This window comes from Nannospalax galili, unplaced genomic scaffold (assembly GCF_000622305.1).
Source record: "Nannospalax galili isolate Female #2095 unplaced genomic scaffold, S.galili_v1.0 scaffold19, whole genome shotgun sequence".
NCBI classification, from domain to species: domain Eukaryota; kingdom Metazoa; phylum Chordata; class Mammalia; order Rodentia; family Spalacidae; genus Nannospalax; species Nannospalax galili.
This window is the reverse complement of record NW_008342110.1, coordinates 989,471-1,007,988: the sequence shown is the minus strand read 5'-3', so window position 1 is coordinate 1,007,988 and position 18,518 is coordinate 989,471. Positions and strand designations below refer to the sequence as shown.

The 18,518-nt window shown below is 42.6% G+C and overlaps 1 protein-coding gene across 2 annotated transcripts; it reads right to left on the bottom strand.

Moving 5' to 3' along the window:
- Positions 1 to 5,331: 5,331 nt before the first annotated feature.
- Grpel2 (GrpE like 2, mitochondrial) lies at positions 5,332 to 17,527 on the bottom strand. 2 transcript variants are annotated; one of them, XM_017799323.2, is made up of 5 exons: positions 15,881 to 17,527; positions 12,260 to 12,413; positions 10,761 to 10,842; positions 7,081 to 7,386; positions 5,332 to 5,472 (listed from the first exon to the last, which is right to left on the bottom strand). In XM_017799323.2, the coding sequence occupies exons 1-5, from the start codon at positions 15,952 to 15,954 to the stop codon at positions 5,414 to 5,416; spliced, it is 675 nt and encodes a 224-aa protein (XP_017654812.1). In that variant the 5' UTR covers positions 15,955 to 17,527; the 3' UTR covers positions 5,332 to 5,413. The 2 variants fall into 2 exon arrangements, with proteins under 2 accessions (XP_017654812.1, XP_008836122.1); XM_008837900.3 differs by lacking the exon at positions 5,332 to 5,472 and having other exon boundaries at positions 6,940 to 7,386; positions 15,881 to 17,523.
- Positions 17,528 to 18,518: the final 991 nt, after the last annotated feature.

The window sequence follows — 18,518 nt, the reverse complement described above, 5'->3', positions numbered from 1 at the left end:
TTATGTGTATGAAATGTTTTGCCTACGTGTACATTAGGTTTGTCCATGTCATGTAATGCCCGTGGAGGCCAGAACTCTCTGGAACTGGAGTTACTGATGATTGTTTACCCCATCATGTGGGTACTGGGAACTGAACCCAGGTCCTCCACAAGAGCAGCCAGTGCTCTTAATGGCTGAGCCATCTCTGTAGCCCCTCTTCTTTTTAAAAAATATTTTGTTATTTTTATCTCATGAGTGTATTGTCTGCATAAGCGCACACAAGATGTGTGATGCCCGAGGAGACCAGAAGAGGGTGTCAGATGCCCTGGAACTGGAGTTAGAGACAGTTAGCCACCATGTGGGTGCTGGGATTCAAACCCAGGTCCTCTGTAAGAGCTGTCAAGTACTCTTAACTGCTGCCATCTCAGTGGTCCTGTCCACTCATTCAGTGGCAGGTTTTTAAAACAATCCCAGTATTTTACGTCTGAATTGAGTCAGTTCCTGTGTCCAACCTTGAATCTCACTGGCGCTTTGTGATTGCTTGACCAGTATGATACAATGAACATGCTTGAACTTCCTGTCATCCAGCAAATCTACCTCCTGCAGACATACTGTTGTCTTCCTTATTTTAAAAACAAGCATTTGCTGATCATTTTGTCAGTCTCTTATATGCTGAGGTGACTCTTTTTTTTGGTAGGGGAAGTCATATTGACTTTAAAGTTCATCATCTTGGCTCTCCACCTTGCAACACTGGGGTCCTTTGAAATAATCACTTAATTTGCCCAAAAAATATACACTTTGGGCAGGGTTCTGTGAGATCAGCTCATCTAATCACTTGGGTGGTCCCACTTGTATGATGGTTCACTAGTGGACAAGATGGTATTGGCTTGGTCGGAGCTCTTAGCTCCTCTCCACCCAGTTGGCAGGTTCTTAGAAGTTAGATTCCAAAGGTAAGCACCTCAAGACAGGGGATGGGCTACCAGTTTTTAAGGTTTGGGTCCAGAGACCGACAGTGTCACTTCATTGTATCATACTGGTCAAGCAATCACAAAGCTCCAGTGAGATTCAAGGACAGAACAGGAACAGACCTCAATTCAGATATAAAATACTGAGGTTACTTTAAAAGCCTGGCACTGAACTTGAGAGCATGAGCCAAGCCTGAGTGGACATGAATAAAATGCATTTACTGACTAGCTGGGACCAGAGGAAGCAATGGATTAGGGGCCAATGGAGTCACGGTATATAGACAGGACTGGAGGAATGATGAAGTTGGAACGCCAAATCCCAGGACTGTTAGCTCCAGGAAGCTAGTACATGGGAGCCAACTGAAGCAGAGGCCAGCAGACACTTAGAAGTTGGAAGCTGAAGGTCAGACCCAGGACAGATGCTAGTTTGTGTGTGTGAAATGCAGTTGTGTGCACTTATAAGCCAGAAGACAGTCAGTGTACTCTACTGCACATCCCTTGAGACAGGGTCTCTCACTGAACCTGAAATTCACTGTCTGGGCTAGGCTGGCTGGACAGAAAGCTTCCAGATCTGCATGTCCCTGCCCCCAAGGCTGGGGTTACATGAGTGCTGGGAACTTGAACTCAAGTTGCCATGTCATCTTCCCAGTCTGAAGGATGTTAGTAATCACTAGGATTGTCAGAAGTCAAACAGAACAGCTGTTAATAGTCAATGCAGATCAAGAAGCAAACATAAGAAATAAGGCACCACCACATAGGAAGGCAGGAATAGAATCTAAGAAAAACAGGAAAATCAAGGAAAGGAAAAATATCCAAGCCTCATCAGGCAGGGTGTGGGAAAACCATTTCTGATGTTTATTGAAGCGATGGAACATACCAGGATACAGTATGAATCAGGCTTAAACCTGAACACACTGGGCATACTGCTGAGTGATACAGCACTTGCTTATCCTGGGGGAGGCCTTCTAATCTTTCCCCAGAACTGCAAAAACAAAACCAATGAAACCTGAATTTTAGTTGCTGATTTTATTTAATTCAGATTTTATTAAAGTTGTTTCTTAATATTACACTTCATCCTTAATTTTCCCTATTTGATTCTGCTTTAACATTTTAAGAGCCTTTTCGTTTATCAAACTTTTTGTCATGAATGAGAGCACAAAACAACTTGTATCAGCGCCAAATTGACTGGCTCCTGCATGGCAATAAGGAAAGTCAGTAAAAGATTTGTGGAATCCAAGTACTACAACACTAAACCCACCATTTTCTTACAGCCATGGTCTTTTCACTTTACCACCAAGATGAAAATAATTAAAGGCACAGACACAATTTTCTTTTTCTCTCAGTCTAAATGTGTAGATTTCCTGTGACAAGGTCAATAAGACAGAAACAAAGAACAAAACAGGAAGGAAAAGAATTATGAATGATTAGCTTACAAGTCTTTTTTAAATTTCTTTTTTATTTTTGTCGTTTTGAGACAGGGTCCCCCTGTAGTCCCAGCTGTCCTGGAACTCACTATGTAGACCAGGCTGGCCTTGAACTCACAGAGATCCGCCTGCCTCTGCCTCCGGAGTGCTGGGATTAAAGGCGTGCGTCAACATGCTGGGCTACAAGTCTTTTTTTTTTTTTTTAAAAAAAAAACAACAATCACTTAACCACGCTCACCTCTTCCCTAGACTTTAGGCAACTATAAAAAGGAAAAACAATGTGATAATTTAAGCAATACAAATAAATACGGAGGGCCTACTGTAGTAGGCAATTTTCACGTTTCGTGTAATCCTCACAGTATCGTAAGAGAATTATAACCATTTATAGACAAACTCAGCAGAGTGGCGCCCAAAGTCACACAGGTCAGAGCCGGACTGCGGTCCATGCCTATCAAGTTTTGCTTGGCTACACTGCTCTGCCTCCCCTCGCCCTCGGCTTTTTGCTACCATAGCTTCAGCTTCTAATTCTAAACTTACAGCCTAAGTCTGCAAAACTACTGAATAATAAATGAACCTAAAATTATTCTCAATCTATCTGCAAAACCAGGTAGAAAGAATACTAGAAAACTCTTCAGACAACAGAACAATCCATACCTAATTCCATTCCAGTTCACTGGCAGTAACCCCCAAATACACAGTTCATGTTATTGTTTCTGTCAACTCAGAAGTGAAGGCAAAAAGAAGCAAACTCCAATTTACAATATGCATTTTGCAGACTGCCAAAATAATATTTTGAGACAAGGTCTAATTACACAATAGAGCACGGCTGCCCCAGCGCTGGGATCATAGGTGTGTGCCAACATGCCTGGTCAGGAGAATCTTCTGATTGCATTTAAAAAATGTTGTTTACTTGTCAGACCTTCTCCCTCCAAAGCACTTTATATTACCTCCAACTCCTGTTTTTTAATTTTTAGATTTTACTTGTATGAGTTTTGTCTGTAGGTATGTAGGTGCATGTGTGCAATGCCCATGGAGGCCAGAAGAGGACGTTGGATCACTTGGAACTGTAGTTACAGATGGTTGTTAGGCACCATGTGGGTGCTGGGAACTGAATTCAGGTCCTCTTCAAGAACAGCTGGTGCTCTTAACCACTGAGCCATCTCTCCAGCCTCTATTTGTTCTTTTAGGTATTTAAAATCCAATGGAGACAGAAGAATGGTTTTATTGATACATGTCAGTGTTTTACTTCTAAGGGCAACTTACCACTCCAAATATTACTGGAGGTCTGAGACTACCATCTGACACCTCAAAGCACCCTCTTTGGTATAATATTGAGCTGGCTATTTTGAGAAACTGCAACACAGGCATTCTGAGAGGCTGTCTTCAAAAAAAAAAACCCAAAAAACAAAAAACCACACACAAGCAGAAAGGAAATCTACATTAGCAAAGGTGTATGTGGTAGAAAAAGGACTGCAACTTCTATTTCCTGACTTTTTATCTGCATAAGAAGACCATCTTTATTCACCACTTCTCTCCACCTTTCCAACTTCTGGAAGCTGGAAGTTCTTGTTCTATAGCTCAGGATGTGGTGTAAGTATCAATTAACTGACACCTCGAGGCTCACATTTGGCAGGACTCTCATATTTATGTATACAACGAAATAAGGTTTTTCTGTTAATCCAGTTTGTCAGTTTAATTTGTAGTCCAGTCAAAGACTTTAAAAGGATTGAGTCTAGTCCTTTAAAAAAGACTAATTTTTAACCTTCAGAAGCAGCAGAAAGGGTGAGGTTAAAGACTTCTTCAAACACTAAAATAGCTCTGACCTCTTTTATAAAGTTTACCTCATGTATTATTCACTCATTAAGCTATTTATTGGACACATCTTTTATACAACATCAGCTATTAAGTCTGAAAAAAATTATAGAGGCTCATAAAGTTTACAAAAAGGAGCTAGATGCTCATATAAATACGGTTTAAGATGAACAAAACAACTAGAAAATAAAGCTTGTCAGGGTTGAGGGTATAGCTCAGTGGGAGGTAGCGTGCTTGCCTAGCATGCATGAAACCCCGTGTTCAGTACCCAGCACTGCAAAAATGATACTTAAGTTTGCTGATGTGAGAGGTAGTAATTTGTCAGTACCAAATCATTACCATTCGGGAAATACTGTCTATGGCTGTATCCCCTGAATACACCCCATGTCTTAAGTGACAAGTGATCTAGCATTTTCATCCTGTCACCGCTCCCCATAATCTAATGTAGGACCCCACAGCAAATATGACAAAGGGCAGAGGCATCAGGGCTGGTGGAACGAGTAGTTGTAGATAATTACCCACACAGACTTGTTTAGACCATTTGCTGTTGGTGCTGCCTCAGTTTACCTGAAGTTACTACATACCTAACAGGCTACAAATAACTTGCTTGAAAAGGAAGACTCTGCCTTCCAAGTCTTGCCTGAACCTTTAGTCCTTCCAAATGGGACTGGAAAGGGGCAAATAGAGAACAATGTGAGCGTGGCCCTAGCAGGGACTGCAAGCACAAAAGGCGGCTACATGGGAGCATTTCATGAAGAGGCCATGAAAATCTATCCATATAAATCAACCCAAATGATCTAAATTTACACAAGGGTAAAGCTTTCCACCTAAGTACCCAAATGTCAAACCAATTCCTACTGTCTCCTTGGTCTCATAAAATTCAAGACACTACTATACAAGAACCTGTATTCATTCCAGTAATTCGCTGAAAACAGTTTAAGAGGATTTTGGATTCAAAGCCATCAGAGTACCAATCTAAAAATGATTTTTGTAAACATGTTTTGATAAAGGCCATAGAAACTCTTGCCACATTGTCCAAATGCCTAATGGAAAGACTTCTGATGAGGCCAAACAGGTCACATAAACCAAAAGAATATCTTAGAAATAAAGCCAATATGACTAAATCCAAAACAGACCACATGAAGTACCTCATGTACAATACAAACCTAGTTTAATAAATAAAGGAAACAGGTGCCCGTACTCTGGGAGAATATTTAGTTCCTGATGCCTTGTTCATAGCCTTCTCTGAGACTCCACTGCCACTTCCACCCGGGCAAGTCTAATGGTGCGACCATGGAGTTTGTAGCCGTCTTGTCGTACTAATGCCACTGGACCATCTTTATTCACCACTTCTCTCCACCTTTCCAACTTCTGGAAGCTGGAAGCTCTTGTTCTATAGCTCAGGATGTGGTGTAAGTATCAATTAACTGACACCTCGAGGCTCACATTTGGCAGGACTCTCATATTTATGTATACAACGAAATAAGGTTTTTCTGTTAATCCAGTTTGTCAGTTTAATTTGTAGTCCAGTCAAAGACTTTAAAAGGATTGAGTCTAGTCCTTTAAAAAAGACTAATTTTTAACCTTCAGAAGCAGCAGAAAGGGTGAGGTTAAAGACTTCTTCAAACACTAAAATAGCTCTGACCTCTTTTATAAAGTTTACCTCATGTATTATTCACTCATTAAGCTATTTATTGGACACATCTTTTATACAACATCAGCTATTAAGTCTGAAAAAAATTATAGAGGCTCATAAAGTTTACAAAAAGGAGCTAGATGCTCATATAAATACGGTTTAAGATGAACAAAACAACTAGAAAATAAAGCTTGTCAGGGTTGAGGGTATAGCTCAGTGGGAGGTAGCGTGCTTGCCTAGCATGCATGAAACCCCGTGTTCAGTACCCAGCACTGCAAAAATGATACTTAAGTTTGCTGATGTGAGAGGTAGTAATTTGTCAGTACCAAATCATTACCATTCGGGAAATACTGTCTATGGCTGTATCCCCTGAATACACCCCATGTCTTAAGTGACAAGTGATCTAGCATTTTCATCCTGTCACCGCTCCCCATAATCTAATGTAGGACCCCACAGCAAATATGACAAAGGGCAGAGGCATCAGGGCTGGTGGAACGAGTAGTTGTAGATAATTACCCACACAGACTTGTTTAGACCATTTGCTGTTGGTGCTGCCTCAGTTTACCTGAAGTTACTACATACCTAACAGGCTACAAATAACTTGCTTGAAAAGGAAGACTCTGCCTTCCAAGTCTTGCCTGAACCTTTAGTCCTTCCAAATGGGACTGGAAAGGGGCAAATAGAGAACAATGTGAGCGTGGCCCTAGCAGGGACTGCAAGCACATGAAGAGGCCATGAAAATCTATCCATATAAATCAACCCAAATGATCTAAATTTACACAAGGGTAAAGCTTTCCACCTAAGTACCCAAATGTCAAACCAATTCCTACTGTCTCCTTGGTCCCATAAAATTCAAGACACTACTATACAAGAACCTGTATTCATTCCAGTAATTAGCTGAAAACAGTTTAAGAGGATTTTGGATTCAAAGCCATCAGAGTACCAATCTAAAAATGATTTTTGTAAACATGTTTTGATAAAGGCCATAGAAACTCTTGCCACATTGTCCAAATGCCTAATGGAAAGACTTCTGATGAGGCCAAACAGGTCACATAAACCAAAAGAATATCTTAGAAATAAAGCCAATATGACTAAATCCAAAACAGACCACATGAAGTACCTCATGTACAATACAAACCTAGTTTAATAAATAAAGGAAACAGGTGCCCGTACTCTGGGAGAATATTTAGTTCCTGATGCCTTGTTCATAGCCTTCTCTGAGACTCCACTGCCACTTCCACCCGGGCAAGTCTAATGGTGCGACCATGGAGTTTGTAGCCGTCTTGTCGTACTAATGCCACTGTGCCCGGCTGTACCCCAACACCAACTGGCACATGACAGATGAGTTCATGCTCATGAGGGTCGTATTTGTCACCGATGGGTGTCATCTTTTCTAGGCCATGCTTGGAAAACACGCTTTTCAGCTTTGCCTCTAAAAGAGACAGCCCACGGAAGACTTTCTCTAGAGTGAGCTTGTGGTCTTCAGCTTCTGCTCCTTCTGAAAAGCACTCAGTGGTCTTCTCCAAAACGTCGGCCACCTCCACCAAGTCCTTACAGAAGCTCTGGATTCCTAGAGAGACCAGCCACATATGTCTGAGAACAATATCTACTGCCTTGAGGACTGGGATTTGGAGTAGGCCCAGACAGGTGGTCATATACTGTATAATGAACACTTCTAAAATGCCACACAGGACGGGATCATCTTAACCATCCAGTTCAACCAACAAGAAAATCACTTTTTTGGAAAGTGTTTATGTGTATGACCAGGAAAGTTACTGGAGAACATAGAGGAGGGCTAGAACCAGGGATCAGTAAGTCTACACATAGCTGCTATTCACCTTTGGTATTAAGTACATTTTGAAAATTCTGGTTTATCTTAGTTGTACAAAGGCCATTCTCAAAAGAGATAATAGGTGTTCCAGCTCTGGACATCTTGTAGGAAGTGTGATTCTGTGTGCTGTGTGAAGTGTTATTTTCATTTCAATAATCCTTGGCTGTGTTGTGACTGAAAAAAAAAATAGGGGAAGGTAACATTTTACTGGCTGTGTGTGTGCACACGCGCGCACATGTGTGTAGCACATAAGAGAATCCAGCTAAGGATGTCAAGGGGGATTGATTCTTGAGGACTAGCTAAATGGGAATGCAAAGGAAAGGCACACCTACAGAGAAATGAGTCTCCTAACTGCCTGTTAGGGAGTTCCTGGAAAAGGTCACAAAATCATTTGAGCAATATGAACTGTTACAAGATAAACAGGAACTCAGTTGTTGGGAAGTCCCACTGCTCCCACTCTGACGAGGACAAGGAATGTCATCATTTATGTCATAATGCCAAGAAGGGGCTGGTGAGGGGCAAGAACTTTGGTAATCTGTGGACAGGTTTAAATAGGCAGCAGCCTTAAGGGTATTCAGAAGTAAAAAGGAAGACCAGCCACAGGCAGCAAAAAAAGACCTGCTGAGAAGGAGACAGAAAAACTAAAGGAGAAGAAACTTCCCAGTGGTAGAGACCAGTGGAGCTTCTTGAGGAAAAAAGTGGAAACTTGATTCAAATTAGTTGACTAGCAACATGCATAATAAATTAGGGGCATGGTCAATGGAGCTGGAAGGGAGGAAGAAATAGAAACAGGTGAAGTAACGTGGTATGATCTAGTTTAGGAGAGGAGGCAACCAAGAGGGAAGGGTGAAAGCAGAAGGTGTTTCCAGGGAACAAGACCTGGTTGACAGCAGAACTCAGGTTGCCCCCCGCCCCAGTGTTGGGGATTAAGGCAGCTTTCATACACTATGTCAGTGCTGCTACTGAGCTACATCTCTAGCCGTCTAGTAGAATTTTGAAAGCAGCAAGTTTCAGTGCTGATCTGTGTACTGCCAGGAGAGACCTTGCACCTACGTCAGTGAAGCTTTAGGAATTTGGGTAAACAGAAGCTTAAGTTCTTAGGTGTGATATGTGTGTATGGCTGCATGTGTGTCAAATATGTTTGCCTGTGTGCACACAATGTGTGGAGGCCACAGGCAAACACTGGGCATTCTGCTCTATTGCTTGCCATTATTTTATGGAGACACGTCGCTCAGTGAACCTGGACCTCCCCATTTTAGACAGACTGAATGGCCAGTGAGGTACCAGGATCCACCTGTCTCTTCCTTCCCAGTGCTGGGGTTGCAGCCACAAATTGCCAAGGCTATCTTTATTTTTTAAATGTAAGTTCTGCAGACCCGATCTCAGGTTTTCATGCTTACAGACCAAGTCCTTTACCCACTGAGCCATCTCCCCAGCCCCAATTTACTGCATTATTTTAATAGAAGCAACTACACAATCTCTTAGAAAATGGGGTCTTTGTGACCAAAAAGGTACACTAGTTAGAAGTACCGTTGAAGGCCACAGCTGTGCATATCCCTTCCACACATTGGCTTCCCTCCTCCTTCCATGCTAACCCAACAGGCCTTCAGTTTCTAGGTATCTCTGCCCACCATGAAGAAATTCTGGAGGCAAAAGACTTCTGTGGTACCTCTGGCCACAAACATTTTGTCCTAGTAAAACTGGTTAACTATCAAATTCTTTTGAAGTTGGTTAACATGGGTTTGTTCCCAGATGCCTTGCCATTTTTTGAGTAAGGTGATTAGTACGCTAGTTATAATTCAAAGTTTGACTTCTGGTGGTCCACCCATCTTGCTTATCAAGGAGCTGCAAGGACAGAAGTTTCCACTACCATAACTGTTCCATTTGCTAGAGATTTCCATAGCTCAGAGACCAGTAACTTTCTTCCATAAAAGGCCACACAGTTAGTATTTTAGGCTTTCTGAAGAGGCAAAAATAAGGATTTTTATGCTATGCAAGTGATATATAGCCAAGAGAAAACAAGTTTCTATGGATATTTTATTTTTGTTTTCTTTCCCAACCCCCAGGGACTTTTTCTGAAATCACGAACTTCAATACTGTATGGACTAACTGGTAGCCAGCTATGGTTTGCTAAGCCCGGCTATAAACTTGGATTTAAGAAGTTATAACTCGGGTGAAATATCTGGATTGTAAACTGGGGATTAGTGTTTCACTGACCCGGAGCTGTAAGGCAGGAAGTACAGAGCACTGAATAAAGCGCAGTCTGTGTCATAGCACTGGAATTGGCACAGGACAGGAGTGAACTCTGTACATAAAAGGTAGGTGACACCCACACAAAAGGAAGGTGATCTAGTGGGCTGAACTAGACAGCACAAACAGGTCCTGTAGCACTGTCATTCTGTGTGCAGTGATACAAAGTATAATGTTCCACATTAAACTATAAGCATAACAAGTAACCAGAGTCTGGACCTTTACCCCCAAATCCTGGTTATTCAGCTAACACTTTTCCCAAACACCCTTGGAATCAGATTTGGCACAAGGAGGGAAAAATATCTGAAACATCATTCAATATCATCCATAAAAAACCACATGGGCTATGGCTAGCCGTCTAAGGTTGTGGTTCTGTGATTTAAGCTTTGGTCTTCAAGCTATCTTGTAAATCACCAACTTGCCGAATACAGATAGCAACGCAGGACTTTCTGAGGGAGATATAGTTGATTACTGCCCTATGGATATAGACCAATTTTGCTTCCATTAAGCAAATTTCAGCATCCTGGCTGCCTACGAGTCTGCTCGTTGGATTCTCCTCTCAATGTCTTAATTCATTTGTTCATTAATGAGTGACAGAATTGTTTGTATGAGCACTACAATGTTGGAATTCTATTTAGAACATAAAATAAACAAAGGTGTGGTTAAAATAAAGGCCAGCATTATTTCAGCAAATGGTTAACCTGGCACCACTCCCATGTGTACACAAGCCTACAGGGGTAGTGGAAGAAGGCAGGGGAGGCAACAGTTAAGGGACCCGGATGTATTCTACTAAGCTCAGTTTGCAGATCTGCTATATAGGTGCCCTTCAGTTAAATATATTTTACCGTGAATAAACCTCTTACCAAATATTTTGGCGTCCTCCACACATCTCTGGGTTCGTCTCCTTATGTTTTCACAATCAGCTACAGCTCTCTGGTATCTCAGCTGAACACCAAAAGCAAAATTAAAAAGATAAGAAAGCAGATGCTTAACACCAGGGAAGAATGTCTTTCTTTTTTCTTAATTCTCACCCTTGTGACAGGACTGAGGATACAGCTCAGTGGTAGGGCATTTGCCCAGCATACATGGGACCCTGGGTTCAATCTCTAGTACTGCTAAAACAAACTAGGAGTTACAAAAAAAAGATTAAAAAAAAAAAACCCAAAATGTTGGGCGTGGTGGCATGTGCCTTTAATCCCAGCACTCTGGAGGCAGATGCCAGCAGATCTCTGTGAGTTCAAGGCCAGCCTGGTTTATGAGGCAGCTGGGGCTACAGGGAGACCCTGTCTCAAAAAGACCACCACCATCAACAAACAAACAAACACACACCAAAATACCAAAATAACTTAGACTGGCCGCTCCAGATCTCCAAAGCAGTAATCTACTTCCTTTTCAGTAGCTTAGATAAGTAGTCATTTAGTCTGCTAGTTTGAATACAATAGTTTTCAAATTCATTATTTGGAGGAAAAGCTTTCTGTTTCACATTCAGCCAACACTGTCAACCTTTAACTTTCTTTCACTGGCTTGAACTCTAGTTTTAAAAGTATACCATCTATTTGAAGGCAGCTATTTCAACTTGTTTCTCTTCTCTTTCATTCCTGTAGTTCTTGATTTCTTTAACTGCTCTCACAAGACATGCTTTTCAGCACCTAGGTTTTGCTTTGCTTTGTAATTAATCCTGGCTTATTTCTCCCTCTCTCTTCACAAAAGTGTCTGTCAATCAGGACTGCGTCTAGTAGGGCAGATGTTGTCTGAGAGCAGAATACAAAGATCTTACACATTCTCTATCCTCCAGGCACTTGATCACCTTTAAATTACCAAAATATCAGATATCTAAATGCTGTGCTGCGAGAGGAAACTGTAAAGAAGTATCCTTAGTGAATGGCATTAAAAAAAAAAAAGAAACCCTGCAGATTTTGGGGGAATGGGCAGATAGCTGGCTGCTTTTACAGAGGACCTGGGTTCAATTCCTAGCATGGTGGGTAACACTTCATAACTCCAGTTCCAAGGGATCTGACATGCTCTTCTGGCCTCTGTAGGCACTGCACTTACATACACGCAGGCAAAACACTGGCACACATAAAATAAAGAAATGCTCGCTATTGTGGTGCACACCTTTAACCCCAGCACTGGGGTGGCAGAAGTAGGTAGATCTGTGAGACTGAGGAGACTCTGTTTCAAAAGAACCAAAACAACTCCCTCCCACCATGCCAAAAACCCAAACCTATTTTTTCCCCTAATAAGCACTAGCAAGAGCAGTGGAGGAGAAAGGTATAAACAACCAAGTAGAGGCAAGTTCATTTAAAAAAAAAAAAAGATGACACAAAGTATATAAAGAACAAATAATATAAAATCTACTCACTGTTAAATCCTGGACCTCCTTTTCCAGTTTAACAGCTTTTAGCCTTAATGCTCGTTCAGCAAGAGAGGGCCCCAGGTCATCGGGAGGGTCCTCAGAGCTGCAGTCTTCACCAGCAGTTCTCTGGGTGGCAGTGCTGAATGGGTATGGCCAGCCCCTAAGAGGGTGGGTGTAGCACATAATGAAAAAATGCCATCATAAAGATAAAAATCGCAACATTTAGAACCCACAAAGCTCCCTATTACTCTTAGTAACAAAGGAACACTACAAAATTCTTACTAAGCACTAAATGTTGCTTATTTGCCTCATCTTCTCATCTTCCAACATGTGAGATACTATCTTGTTTGTGTTTTTGGTCTTTTTGAGACAGGGTCTCCCTATAGCCCCAGCTGGCCTGGAACTCACTATATAGACCAGGCTGGCCTTGAACTCACAGAGATTCACCTGCCTCTGCCTCCCAAGTGCTGGGATTAAAGGTGCGCACACACTATCTTGTTTTTTAAATCATTAAAAAAGTTTTGTGGATATATAGTTGCTATGCCATACAACTTACCATTTAAAGTGTACAATTTAAACATTTTTACTATGTCCAGAATCAGACAACCATCACAATTTCAGAACACCTTTATCACCAAAAAGAAGGGTTGTATGCACTGTTACTTAAACTCTCTGCCCCGGGCAAGCCTGACATATTTTGTCTTCTACAGATTAACCTTTTATAGATGCTTAATATAAACCATAAGAGATGGTCATTTACTAGTTTTTCACTTAGTATGTGCTAGTTACTTATTGCTAAGTAATGTCTCCTGTAGATAATCCCATATTGTTTATCCATGATGACATTTGGGTTGTTTCTGCTATTCTGCTGCAATCAATAACGCTGTAGTTAATATGAAATAAGTACTAGTATAACCTGGCTTAAGGTTTAATGACTTGCTCAAGACCACAAACTTAAGCTGGTCAAGGTGATATGTGCCTGTAGTCTGAGACAGTTGGGAGGCTGAGATGGGAGGATCTTTCTTGGATGTTCTTGTAACATAGTGAAAGGCCACATCAAACAAGCAAACATTCCCACCCCTTCAAACCACAGGGCTAGTATTTTGTTGAGTCAGGATGTTTCGTACCAGAAGCGTAGTACCAAGTCATATTCTGGTTTAATTCTTCATCTTACAGAAGGGAAAAATTAGTAAAAGGAACAGAATAAGGCTTAGAATTCAAAGATTTTTTTGACCACAAGTTGTAAGGGAAGAGAATCCAGGCTGTGAAAGAGAAATTCTGAGTTGAAAGTTCAAGCACATATAAAACCAAGTCAATGAAACACTCTTTCAGCCTCCAGACTAAACAGGTCACCATAACAGACCTTTGTTTTGGTCAATTAGTTTTTGCTCAACTAGTTACATAATCTAGAATTCTGTACAGCTACACCAACAGGATATGAATCCCTTAACTAACAAAGTGCTTGAAGTTGTCTTTCCAGAAGTGCTTCAGAATCCATTCAATAGTCTAAAACTGGCTTTTCAAGAATGGACATTCCCAACCTGCCTGCCTACTCAATGACATTTCAACATCACAAGCTCAAAATCCTAAGCACAAAACCTAACTGCTCCCTGAAAAGAAACATGTAACCTGTGAAAAGGCAGGTGACATCTGGCACCACAAAAGAGCCCTAGACCTTCTTCATTATCACTATCTAATTGATAAGCTGCTTCTTTCCCTCCCTATAAATTCTCCTATCAACTGACTGGGGAGAGAGAGTTGAACTTTCTGCTCCTGACCCCCTACCAGTTGACCTGGCAACAACCAGCCCCTCATGGTACTGGCTTCTAGGGGCACAGGGAAGCGAATGCTTGCTTGGTATCACTAAAATACTTGACATTTAGTTCAGTTTACATAGAAAGAAATTTAGACTCGGGTTTAGTTTATAGCAGATCTTGGACTAGAGCTGTTCTGACCTCTAGTTTTAATGGAAGTTCCCAGTACCCCTCCAAGATCCTGATAATTTGATTTCAACTGAAATTACGGGGTAAATCAATCTGTGGGTACAGGAACTCTTTAAAAAATTATTTATAGCCGGGTGTGGTAGCGCATGTCATTTAATCCCAGCACTTAGCAGGCAGATCTCTGAGTTGGAGGTCAACCTGATCTACATAGTAAGTTCCAAGCCAGCTGGGGCAACAGGGAGATCCTGTCTCAAAAAAGGCCGGCTTGGTGGTGCATGCCTTTAATCCCAGCACTTGGGAGGCAGTGGCAGGCAGATCTCTGTGAGTTCGAAGCCAGCCTGGTCTACATAGCCAGTTCCAGGCCAGCTGGGGCTACAGGTAGACCCTGTCTCAAAAAACCGAAAGCAAACAAACACCCCCCACCCCAAATATTTATATACAAACAGCATATATTTGGACAAAGGTTGCTAGGTGACAGACATCTAAATCAAGGCTTAAGGGAGGGGGTTAGGAAAGATAAGGGAAGAGCATAATAGACTTAGACAACAGAACTTTTATCTTCTAGACTTTCAGGCAGGTCCTGAATTTTATTATGATCTGATATTCAATAATACAAAGTTCCAAATATTTGGCTGAGAAAATAATGGCTATCAAAGACAGATTTCGGGCAAATTACACACGGTGAAATACCTTCTTTTTCCTAGAAAACCACAGTGATCCAACTGAAAGCTGGTCAAAATATTCTCAGGGCCAGTCTGAAGAGAAATGATCAGGGCTCAGATTATGGGAAAAAAAAATGTGGCTGATTCTAATTCTTACTTCTTTATGATAAACTGCCAAAGTTTCAAAACAAAACCACTCATGCCTCAAGCATTAAATTCAACTCCTCAGTTCCACGATAGGGCAGGGTGTTAGGTCAGGTGCATTAAGACAAAAAAAAAGGTGACAAATAGTTATGCAAATGTCCTGGATTTCCCCGTAGCTAATTTACAATTCAGAGTTCTCTTACCTCATAGACGGCCTTTTTATTCTTTCCCAAGAATATGCCCTGAGAATAATTAAGTGTTCTCTAATAAGAACACCTGTTCTAGAACCCCGACTAGTTTCTATACAAGGTAATTTCCGGAATATTTACGTTTGGAAGTTAGCACACTTTTCTAAACTCCAGTTTCCTCAAGTATTAAACATATAGTAAAAAACAAACAAAAAAATACCCCGTAGTTGTGCAGTCTGCTGAAAGCTATAGAGGGGCAACTGGAATTCACAAAATTCCTTAGACTGACGGATGCAAGGGCCATTTGGAGAAAGCAGGTCCATTGCCTTCCTTTTACAGACAGGTAAACAGATGTCCTGGAAAAGGGGGCGAGACTGACCTACGCCCACATGCAATCTGTTAAGAACCCAACATATCCTGGGCCGCCACAAGCGAACAGGGGCGGGGAGAGCGCTCCATCTTCCAATTCCATCTGCTCGTCCCAGCTCCCAGGACGGACGTCGGAACTACTCACCTTCCCTGACTTGGAGAAGTGAGCCCATGGGCCTGTTTCTCCCTCCATAACGACCGGGCCGTGCACGCCGGGTCCTCGCGCCTGCGCAGAGCTGGTCCTCGCCCTCCCGCCCTACCACCCTCAAGCTGTCCCCGCGCTCCTCTGCCGTAGCCTGCCGGCCTCGCCGCCCTCCTTACCTGCTCTCTGACGCGGCCCGTGAGGTCAGGAGGCGCTGCAGCCGCCGGGCCGCCACCAGCGACCGCGCGGCCATGTTCCTAAGCCGAGACCGACACAGCGCACGCGCATTTGGGCCAAGTGGAGCGCAGCGCGCTCTGAAACACCACGCCTCTCAGCTTGCCTCGGAGGTTGCCTCACGGGACTTCCGGGCAGCAGCGTTGCACTTCCGGTGTCCTGTGCGCCAGCGCTGCTTTTCCAGACCGAAGAGCACTTTTCCGGCTCCCGGTGGGTTTCAGTAGTACGGTGGATACTTGGTCCCCGTGAATCCAGAGGTAGGCGGTTCGGGGTGAGCACAGCGTGTCCTCGTGCCGATCACGTGAAGTTATAGGCGATGAACAAGCAAATGAAAATATCACCAGTGCTTACACGAGAGTAATGCACTGTGAAAGACTGGTATCCTGGGCCTGAGAGGCGGCTCAGCGGGTGAAAGCGCTTGCCAAGCCTCACAACGCTAGTGGAAGGCGAAGACTGACTCCTTCGAGTTGTCCTCTGATCGCGCGCAGGCGCACACACGTAATAAATGGAAAAAGAAAGACTAGGGTACAAATGTGGCCGAGTGAGACGCCTTCCCAACGCAAGTGAAAATTGATCTGAGAACCAAAGAACTGGTAGATGAGAAGTGATTTGGCCAGGGACAAAAAGCCTCTGCTAAGAGCTAGTGAGGAGGGGAGCCCTGGAAGCAAAGGCGTGAACTATGGGTAAGGAGGGTAGTAGTTAGACTAGCTGGAGGGGCAAGAAAAGATCACGTGAACGATTAAAAACTATTGAAGCCTGAAGGCCCCTTTCCGCATCACGCCATGATTTTTCCTTCAACACCTTTCTTTTCCGACTTTTTATTATTGAAGTGTCTTGTTTCCACTAAAATATAAACTTCAGTGTAGAGCTATTTTTTTTGTTCATTCCCAATGAACATTTCTTTAAAGTTAGGGATCAGTAACCCCCTTCCGTACACCCCCTACGAATCTGCCATCAGAATCACTGCCTGATGGGAGTGACCATTGAGACACAGGTCTTGTGACTTAGGCCTGTAATCTCATCTACTCAGAAGGCAAAGGCAGGAGGGTCACAGTTATGGGGTACACAGGCAGATTAAGTCCAGCTTGAGTAATTTAGTGAGATGTTAGCTCAAAATAAAAAAGACAGCAGGAATATAGATCAGTGGTACAGTGCTTGCCTAGCATATGAGAGGCCTTTGGTTCTAATCCTCAGAACTGAAAAAAACGTCACTGCTGTATGGAGGAAATGCAACACAAGCTGTTGGAACAGCTCAGGCAAGAGAGGAAGGAATGCTTTTCTTCTGGTTCTTGAGACAGGATCTCACTATGTAGCCCAGGCTGACCAGAAACTCTAACCTCCTGCTTCACTCTCTCCAGTGCTGTGGTTCCAGGCATGGGCAGCCTCACCTGTCTCTTAGGGTGGTTGTAGAGAAGCCTTTTGTACCTACCCTATAGCCTTGCCCAGCATCATTTGTCTTAATATTTTGTTTTGCAACTAGAGTTTGAGCTTCATGTGGTTTTGTTCACAGCTGATGTAAAAAATTAAAAAAAAATTTTTCTTGCTCATTAATGGAATGAAGTAATGAAGTTGGATGTGGACACTGTAGTTTTTTTGGTTGTTTTTTTTTTTGAGATAAGGTGTTGCCCCAGCTGGATCTAGCCCAGGCTAGCCTCAGTCTTGGAGCTGCCTCTGCCTCCCAAGTGCTGGGATTAAAAGTGTGAGCCACCATGACCCATGACTGGCTAATAATTACTTTTAATTACGTTTATGTGTGTATATGTGTGCCACAGCCCATGTGTGGAGGTCAGAGGACAAGTTGTAGGAGTCACTTCTCTCCTTCCACCATTGGGTCCTAGGGCTTGAGCCATTTCACCAGTTTAAGATGTAGATAAATGTTAGAGCTTTTGGACAGAAAGGATGTCTGGGTGTGAAGAAGATAATTAGTATTTGGTCTGGTGCACTTGAAGTTGCCAGCTTTGTTACTGAATTGACCCTGCCATAAAAATAAAAAAAAATTAAAAAAAAAAAAGTGGAATGGGGCATGCTTGTTCAACGCTCTGGATCTTTACCAAAATATGGCTTCTACCGTAGCAACTTGGGTCAGATAATTCCATTTCACTTGTTCATGAGTTCCATGAGGACAGAGCTGGTCTTTTCATCTTTCATCTTATCCAGGTCAAATGTATGAGCCAACTCCTCCTCAATATCTTATGAGAAGAACACTGCTTAGGGAAGGATCATGAACCCTGTTTATAGAGAAACTTTTGGCTCTGAGCAGTTGGTGAACCTGTGCAAAGTCCCCTAGTAAGGATGCAGTGACACAAGGATTCTAACACTCAGCAGTGTGAAGGATGGAACTTCAAGTTCCTCTCAGACCCATGGCCTCTCATTTGAGAAAACACAACCAAACAAGCTTTTTAGCAAGCAAGAACAGGAACTGGTGTCTGTTTTAGGAGATCTGCCTGCCTCTGCCTCCCAAGTGCTGGAATTAAAGGCATGCACCACGGTGTGAGGTTTGCTTTTTTTTTTATCTTTTTGAAGCAGGGTCTCCCTGTAGCCCCAGGTGTCCTGGAACACACTATGTAGACCAGGCTGGCCTTG

What these genes read in the sequence shown, in the direction of transcription:
- Grpel2 (XM_017799323.2), bottom strand. Translation starts at nt 15,954, where the DNA reads ATGGCCGCGCGGTCGCTGGTGGCGGCCCGGCGGCTGCAGCGCCTCCTG. An exon ending in AGGAGGTCCAGGATTTAACA is followed by an intron (nt 10,843 to 12,259) that starts GTGAGTAGATTT and finishes TTTGGTGTTCAG; the next exon opens with CTGAGATACCAGAGAGCTGT. An exon ending in GGAGGACGCCAAAATATTTG is followed by an intron (nt 7,387 to 10,760) that starts GTAAGAGGTTTA and finishes TGGTCTCTCTAG; the next exon opens with GAATCCAGAGCTTCTGTAAG.